Source organism: Stomoxys calcitrans, chromosome 2, assembly GCF_963082655.1.
Source record: "Stomoxys calcitrans chromosome 2, idStoCalc2.1, whole genome shotgun sequence".
Classification (NCBI taxonomy): Eukaryota; Metazoa; Arthropoda; class Insecta; order Diptera; family Muscidae; genus Stomoxys; species Stomoxys calcitrans.
In genome coordinates this window covers 212,755,751-212,765,237 of record NC_081553.1, presented here as the reverse complement: position 1 = coordinate 212,765,237, position 9,487 = coordinate 212,755,751, and the positions used below count along the sequence as shown (strand labels likewise).

The 9,487-nt window shown below is 42.7% G+C and overlaps 1 protein-coding gene across 1 annotated transcript in view; it reads right to left on the bottom strand.

Annotated features, from left to right (window-relative positions):
• Positions 1 to 1,819: 1,819 nt before the first annotated feature.
• Positions 1,820 to 9,487, bottom strand: part of LOC106095031 (histidine-rich glycoprotein-like) — a 38,421-nt gene continuing 30,753 nt past the window's right edge. The window contains exon 2 of the mRNA XM_059361760.1: positions 1,820 to 2,752. Coding sequence (XP_059217743.1) covers positions 1,820 to 2,752 — 933 coding nt within the window. The remainder of the gene's footprint in view (positions 2,753 to 9,487) is intronic.

Sequence of the window (9,487 nt, the reverse complement as noted above, 5' to 3'; positions counted from 1 at the left end):
TGAAATGTTAGAGTACGGAATGGGGAAGAGTAAAAAAAAATGTAATCTCATTATGCAATGTTTGCATAGTTGGTCCACATAGTCTTTAAAAGGAGTGTGGAGTTTTTATTCATCTACTCTCTACACTGCTGTATTAGGTAGATATGTTGGTTTGGGTAACATAATTTTGTGCCTTTATTTATGGCTCAAATGAAGCGAAAATAACCTGATCCTCAAACAAATCTAAAACAAAGGGCTTTGATTGAAACTATCCAAAAAGCTGTTAAACGTGTTGCAGCTATAGCTTTAATCCATACCCTTGAAGGACGGGAATTGGAAGTATAAGAATCAGAAGATGGCAATTCATAAGATGATAAAACGAAGGACAGGAATCGGCAAAAGCGAGTCCGAAACATGGAAATCCCTAGGAAGGGTATCCGAAGAATATGAACCGAAGGATGGGTATCCGAAGGATGGTAATCCAAAGGATAGGACCGCGAAGGATAGGATGGGAATCGAAAAGATGGAATTCCGAGGCATGGGTACGATAAGGAAGGCAATCCAAAGAATGGATTGCGTCTAAAGAATGAATATACGAAGCATGGAAAACCGAAGGAAGGGAGTCTGAAGATTATCCAAAGGATTGGTATTTGAAGGATTGTTATTCGAAGGATGGGTACCCGAAGAATGGGAATCCGAAGAATGAGAATCCGATGGATGCGAATCCGAAGGATGAGTAACCGAAGAATAAGTATGTGAAGGATTGATATCCGAATGAAGGGTATCCAATGGTTGGGTAACCGAGTGATGGGTATCTGAAGGATGGGTATCCAAAGGATGGGAATACAAACTATTGAAATCCGAAGGATGGGTAACCAAATGATGGGAACATAAATTATTGGAATCCGAAGGATGGGTAACCGAATCATGGGTATCCGAAGGATGGGTTCCCGAAGGATGGGTATCCGAAGGATAAGAATCTGAAGGAAGGGTATCAGAAGTATGGGTATACGAAGTATGGGTATTAAAAGGATGGTTATGTGAAGGATGGGTTTCTGAAAGATAGGTATCCGTAGAATGGTTATCCGAAGGATGGGTATCCGAAGGATGGGTATCCAAAGGATGGGAATCCGAAGGATGGGAATCCGAAGGATGGGATGGTTATCCGAAGGGTAGTTATCCGATGTATGGGTATCGTAATGTTGGAAATATAAACTCTTGGAATCCGAAGGATGGGTAACCAAATGATGGGTATCTGAAATATGGGTATCCGAAGGATGAGCATCTAAAGGATCGGTATACGAAGTATGGGTATCAAAAGGATGGTTATTAGAAGGATGGGTTTCTGAAAGATAGGTATCCATAGAATGGTTATCCGAAGGATGGGTTTCTGAAAAAAGGTATCCGAAGGATGGGAGTCCGAAGTGTGGGAATCTGAAGGAGGGGAATCCGAAGGAGGGGAATCCGAAGGAGGGGAATCCGAAGGAGGGGAATCCGAAGGAGGGGAATCCGAAGGAGGGGAATCCGAAGGAGGGGAATCCGAAGGAGGGGAATCCGAAGGAGGGGAATCCGCAGGAGGGGAATCCGAAGGATGGGAAGTTGAATGTAGGGATTCCGAAGGATGGGAATCCGAAGGATATGAATCCGGAGGATGGGAATCCGATGGATTGGGAATCCGAAGGAGGAGAATCCAAGGAATGGGAATCCGAAGGATGGAAATCCGAAGGATATGAATCCGAAGGATGGGAATCCGATGGATTGGGAATCCGAAGGAGGAGAATCCAAGGAATGGGAATCCGAAGGATGGGAATCCGAAGGATGGAAATGCGAAGGATATTAATCAGAAGGATGGGAATCCGATGGATTGGGAATCCGAAGGAGGAGAATCCAAGGAATGGGAATCCGAAGGATGGGATTCCGAAGGATGGGAATCTGAATGTCGGGATTCCGAAGGATGGGAACCGGAAGGATGGGAATCCGAAGGATGGAAATCCGTGAGATGGGAATCCGAAGGATGGGAATCCGAAGGATGGGAATCCGAAGGATGGGAATCCAAAGGATGGGAATCCGAAGGATGGGAATCCGAAGGATGGGAATCCGAAGGATGGGAATCTGAAGGATGGGAATCCGAAAGATGGGAATTCGAAGGATGGGAATCCGAAGGATGGGAATCCGAAGGAGGAGAATCCAAGGAATGGGAATCCGAAGGATGGGATTCCGAAGGATGGGAATCTGAATGTCGGGATTCCGAAGGATGGGAACCGGAAGGATGGGAATCCGAAGGATGGAAATCCGTGAGATGGGAATCCGAAGGATGGGAATCCGAAGGATGGGAATCCGAAGGATGGGAATCCGAAGGATGGGAATCCGAAGGATGGGAATCCGAAGGATGGGAATCTGAAGGATGGGAATCCGAAAGATGGGAATTCGAAGGATGGGAATCCGAAGGATGGGAATCCGAAGGATGGGAATCCGAAGGATGGGAATCCGAAGGATGGGAATCCGAAGGATGGGAATCTGAAGGATGGGAATCCGAAAGATGGGAATTCGAAGGATGGGAATCCGAAGGATGGGAATCCGAAGGATGGGAATCCGAAGGATGGGAATCCGAAGGATGGGAATCCGAAGGATGGGAATCCGAAGGATGGGAATCCGAAGGATGGGAATCCGAAGGATGGGAATCCGAAGGATGGGAATCCGAAGGATGGGAATCCGAAGGATGGTTATCCGAAGTATGGGTATCGTAATGTTGGAAATATAAACTCTTGGAATCCTAAGGATGGGTAACCGAATGATGCGTATCTGAAATATGGGCATCCGAAGGATGAGCATCTAAAAGATGGGTATCCAAAGGATGGGTATACGAAGTATGGGTATTAAAAGGACGGTTATTAGAAGGATGGGTTTCTGAAAGACAGGTATCCATAGAATGGTTATCCGAAGGATGGGTTTCTGAAAGAAAGGTATCCGAAGGATGGGAGTCCGAAGTGTGGGATTCTGAAGGATGGGAATCCGAAAGATGGGAATTCGAAGGATGGGAATTCGAGGATGGGAATCCGAACGATGGGAATCCGAAGGATGGTAATCCCAAAGATGGGGATCCGAAGCATAGTTTTGGGATGGGAATCCGAAAGATGGGAATCCGAAGGATGGAAATCCGAAGGAGTGGAATCCGAAGGAGGGGAATCCAAAGGATGGGAATCTGAATGTCGGGATTCCGAAGGATGGGAATCCGAAGGATGGGAATCCGTAGGATAGAAATCCGAAGGATGGGAATCCGAAGGATGGGAATCCGAAGGACGGGAATCCGTAGGATGGGAATCCGAAGGATATGAATCTGAAGGATATGAATCCGAAGGATGGGAATCCGAAGGATGGGAATCCGAAGGATGGGAATCCGAAGGATGGGAATCCGAAGGATGGGAATCCGAAGGATGGGAATCCGAAGGATGGGAATCCGAAGGATGGGAATCCGAAGGATGGGAATCCGAAGGATGGGAATCCGAAGGATGGGAATCCGAAGGATGGGAATCCGAAGGATGGGAATCCGAAGGATGGGAATCCGAAGGAGGAGAATCCGAAGGATTGGGAATCCGAGGGATTGGGAATCCGAAGGATGGGATTTCAAAGAAGGGGAATGCGAAGGATGGGATTCCGAAAGAGTGGAATATGAAGGATGGGATTCTGAATGTCGGGATTCCGAAGGATGGGATTCTGAAGGAGGGGAAGCCGAAGGATAGGTATCCGTAGGTTGGAAACCCAATGGATGGGAATCCGAAGAATGTGTATTTGAAAGTTGGGATTCCGAACGAGGGAAATGCGAAGGATGGGAATCCAATGGTTGAGAATCTGAAGCTTGGGAGTCCCGAATCTGAATTCGGATTATAAAAATCAGAGGGACTTGAGTCTGTAAGTTTGGAATCAGATTAATGGGTGTTCGATAGGAGTGCGAAAGATGGGAATACAAAGTATAAGAATTCGAAGGATTTTAAGCAAGTGTATTCCAAGTATGAGATAACTATTGTTATCTCAACGATGGCAGTTCGAATTTTGGGAATCCTAGGGTTATCCAATGAGCTTGGATACAAATGCAGGAATCCAGACGATGGCATCGTCTTTTTATGTGTCTTGTCCACTAATACTCTCGGAAAGAAAACCCTCTATGGTGAACGTCAGAGCTGGTTAGGCTACAAAAAGTTAAGTACTAATGCGGGCGTCAGAGCAAGAGTCTTCGGTAGGTTATTTCGAAAGAGGGAATCATATATGGTTATAGAAGGCTGTAGCATCTTTTAGGTGCATATCGTTGTTGGCCTGAAGGTTTCTATATGGGAGCGGCTGCTCGTTTAGACTGTTACGATATAAGTGGACACTCAGGCGGCGCTGAAGCCAGTGGCTTCGAACCATATGAGGTATTGGCTGTTCAGTATAACAAACATAGGCAAGATTGTACTTTGGTTCGTAGGAAAAGCTTTCAGGATATCTAGGGTACAGGGTGGTCAATGAGTGTCATGGAACGGGGCGACTGACGAGCTGGCCAGGAATGGATAGTTGATTCCCGCTACTGTGTTGCGGAATCAGTGAACTGTCTTCTGTTAGTGCTTCATGAAAGTGTTAAAACGTCTCCCAAAATGTTTGGCAGTCGTTAAGGCTTTCAACATTAGATGATGCTATGGATTTACACCAGTATAATTAGACCAATATTCGTATATGGGGCTCTTGTGTTGTGATCTGCAATGAAGAATAGGAATATATACACACTTATGCCCTCGCCTTTCTAAGGCCTCCAACATAACGTTGTATGTACTACAATATATGGTTCCAATTGATATTCACATAAAGGCAAGTGCGGCATGTGCCACAAGACACATGCCGCCGGTCATATAGACCAATATCTTAAGTATATAAATGGCTTATTTTTCGCGCAGTTGCATCGAAATTTGCGTTTTGAAAATGTTTGGTGTTCAAATTATTGAACAAACATTCTATTATTTCATCACAAGTACAAGTCACAGAACCATTGCCTTAAATAGGTTTTCATTACCTTAGGCTCTAAACTAGTCCAATTAAAATAACCCCCTTGTAAAAGTTGTTGGTGTCATTTCCATTTCATGTTGTTGATAACTCATGTGGAAAGTAACAATACGCTGCTCATTTGAGCTCATTTGCGCTCAGTTAGTCTTTTGGTTTGCACACTAACCGCACTAACAAACAGTGTGCGCTTTGGTCACATATACTCCACACCCTATTTGTGCGGTGTGTTGCCCTTTTGTGTATAAATGCGGTTTTTATTCCTCGGTTAGGGTGATGCATTCAATTTTGAATGTAACAACGAATTTGCTCTTGTTTGTTTTGTGGTCCTTACAAGTTAATTATTTGTGTTTTTCACAAAATAGTTGCACAAACCCCAAAAGTAGAAATTTTCAATGAAACAAATGGAGACGTAAGGGTGGGTAGGCAAAAAAAAAATGGATTCTAAATATTTTATACTAATTATCTAAGTAAAAGGGTCTCAGTTCATTGGCTTACAGCGACGGGGTTAGTGGTTTCGATAAATCAGATTCTAAACCCCTTATGTCCCTATATTAAGCCATCTGGTCCATACTCGGATGATCACAGGTCTAACACAACTCACTGCTTCAAATTTCAGGGAAATCGGATAGAAAATAAGTCTTCTCTGACCTAAGACCATGTATTGGCAGATCAGTCTATGCGGTGGTATATATACAAATATGGACACACTTATGTCTGCCACTGTTGACCCACAACAAGGAAAAGCATTTGACGAAACTTTTGGAACTAGAGTGAAACGAAAACTGTTGAAATCAACAATGATATTGCCGATGCTTCAAAGAATTCAATTCATTCAGCTACAACCACTGCAGTTACTCTAGTCACCACTCAGTAACTCTAGACTAGTCATGGACTTCTTTATTATACCCCAAGCTACTGAAGAAGTCATCCAAAGATGTTGCAACTTTGCCAGTGAAAAAATCAACAGCACGAGCACACTGCCGCTCGGCCACATCTATAAATTAACTTGAAGCCAAAGTACCTCTGAGCAAACATATCCAAGATGGTACTTTGGGTCGTAGGGAAAGCCCTCAGGATATGTTGGGTACAGGCAGGTCAATGGGAGTCAGGGAACGGTGCGACTGACGAGCTGGCCTAGGATGGTTCGCGGAATTTGTGTTGTGGCCTGCTATGGAGAGGAGAACTATACACACGCCTAAGTACTTGCCCTTCTAGGCCCTCACCATAATATTGTATTAATTGGGTTGCCCAAAAAGTAATTGCGGATTTTTCATATAGTCGGCGTTGACAAATTTTTTCACAGCTTGTGACTCTGTAATTGCATTCATTCTTCTGTCAGTTATCAGCTGTTACTTTTAGCTTACTTTAGAAAAAAAGTGTGTAAAAAAGTATATTTGATTAAAGTTCATTCTAAGTTTCATTAAAAATGCATTTACTTTCCTTTAAAAAATCCGCAATTACTTTTTGGGCAACCCATACTATATTTTTCCAATCGATATTCACTTAATGGCAAGTGCGGCATGTGCCACAAGAATAAGCATTCTCTCATATAGACCGACATCATTGGGCTATCGACCAAGCGTTCGTGCCAACCGCCTATGGTCACGTTTCGGTGAACATTTTCTCACATGGTGGGATCACTCCCTTGGTTCAGCGATTGTCATACACAGGAGTCAGCGATCTGCCCTTGCCCTTCAGACATAGGAGCCCCTGGGCCATTGACCAAGCATTCGTCCCAAACGCCTAGGGTCAGCGTTCTGCTCTTGTCTCTCAGCCAACTCTGGGCCCTTGTCCCTTAGACAAAGGAGCCACTGAGCCATTCTTTATGTGACCAGCACGTCTCTCGCCTTATGCTGGACTCCGTTAACAACTTTACCGGCTTAAATTCCACCCTGTGTCACCACTGGGTATTAATTCCACCTCTAAACCGATTTCGCATTACTTCAAGGTGGACTCCATATCTGGTGATTACCCATATCATCTTCGAGGTGTCTGCGGCCAGACCTGCGCTGCGTCCAAATCAGCCAGAAGGAAGAGAGATAGACCCATTGATAAGTATACTGATCGACTCGGAATCACTTTCTGATTCGATTTAGTATAGGTCAAAGTTTTCAACTGTATAGAGCGCAGTTTTAATCCGATCGTCTTCAAAATTGGTACATGCATGTTTTTCAGCCTAGCAACGAAGGCTATAGAAATTCGAAAAAATCGCTTCAGATTTGGATATAGCTCCCATATATATGTTCGTCCGATTTGCAGTAATAATGCAATAAAATGCTCATTTGTTAACTGACTCTCTCCAAATTCTGCACGAAGGATTTTCTCTTGACTCTCGATATTATTGGTGAATTTCATAGAAATCGGTACAGATTTAGATGTAGCTCTCATATAAATATATCGCCCGATTTTCACCCATAGAGCCACCGCAAGCGCATATATTGACCAATCTTCCCAAAATTTGGTACAACGCTTTCCTCGACGACTACCACAACATCTGAGGAGTTTGGTCGAAAACGGTTCAGATTTATATATAGCTCCCATTTACAACTTCGTCAGATTTTGCATGATTTGCCGTTATTATAACCTTTTCAACATATTTGCCCGAAATAGGGATTGCTTAATAACCCATCTACAAACATGCGACGAGGTCCATCAATCTGATTCAAAATTAGATATAGCTCCCACTTTGTACTTACAGGGTAGGGGTAGAGTATTCAACAGTCGTCAATGCCCGACTTTTGCCTCTCCTTGATGTTATTTCTTTTTAATCGAAGATTTCTTAAAATCCAAGTACTGAATAGTTCGCATTGGAATGTTTGATACTCATATACTGGCTTGGTTTTTTTTTTCAATACATGGCACATATTGCATTTCAGAAGCTAAATATTAAATTCTGGGAACTTACAACATGAGAATATAATAGGAATTGATTTTGACAACTTTTTAATATTGAAGAGATATCACGTACTGAATGACTGATACATTTCCACACAAAAAAATCGAAGCACATGCGTTTGAATTGCAAAAAAAGTTTATAAGCCTATTAAATTCCAATAAAAGAAATTAGTCTGAAGCAAAAAAGCTTTGTGGCATTCGAATCAAATTCGCATGGAAACAAGATAATGAAAAAAAAAAATTCAATATTGAGCAAAGTTATATGTTTCGCATGGAAATGTTTTCTTGTATCAACATCTGTTCAACAGAAAAAAAATCATTTATCCATCTACACTCCCTATTAGGCCCAGGAGTATACTAATTTGGTTACGTTTCATTTGCAGCATACAAAGAAAAAAATTAACTTAGACTCTACAAATAGGTCATCATGATGAAAATCTTAACACAAGCAGAATTTAGATTGGTCCTTTAGGCAGCCATATCAAAATATAGACCGATTTCAATCATATACGACACGGATGTCGAAAATCCGAACATAAGTCACTGTGTCAAATATCAGAGAAATCAGATTACAAATGAGCCTCTTATGGGGCCAAGACTTTAAATCGAGAGATCGGGCTATATAGCAGATATATTTAAATCTGGACCGATTTGGACAAAATTGCAGGAAGTTGAGAAAAAGCCTAACACAACTCACTGTTTCAAATTTTGGCGAAATCGGACGATACATGCGCCTTTTATGGGCCCAAAACCTTAAATCAAGAGATCGGTCTATATGGCAGCTATATCCAAATCTGAACCGATTTGGACCAAATTACAGGAAGTTGTCGGAAAGCCTAACACAATTCACTGTTCCAAATTTCGGCGAAATCGGATAATAAATGCGCCTTCTATAGGCCCAAGACCCTAAATCGGAGGATCGGTCTATATGACAGCCATATCCAAATATGGACCGATGTGAGCCAAATTAACGAAGGATATCGAAGGGTCTAAAACAACTCTCTGTCCCAAATTTCAGCAAAATCGGATAATAAATGTGGCTTTAATGGACCTAAGACCCTAAATCGGAGGATCGGTCTATATGGCAGCTATATCCAAATCTGGACCGATCTGGGCCAAATTGACGAATGATATCGAAGGGCCTAACACAACTCACTGTCCCAAATTTCAGCAAAATCGGATAATAAATATGGCTTTAATTGGCCTAAGACCCAATATCGGGGGATCGGTCTATGTGGCAGTCATATCCAAATGTGAACCGATCTGGGCCAAATTGACGAATGATATCGAAGGGCCTAACACAACTTACTGTCCCAAATTTCATAAAAATCGGATGATAAATGTGGCTTTTATGGACCTAAGACCCTATATCGGAGGATCGGTCTATGTAGCAGTCATATCCAAATCTGGACCGATCTGAGTCAAATTGACGAAGGATGTCGAAGGGCCTAACACAACTCACTGCCCCAAATTTCAGCAAAATCGGATAATAAATGTGGCTTTTATGAGCCTAAGACCCTATATTCAAGCATCGGTCTATATGGCAGCCATACCCAAATCTGGACCGATCTGAGCCAAATTG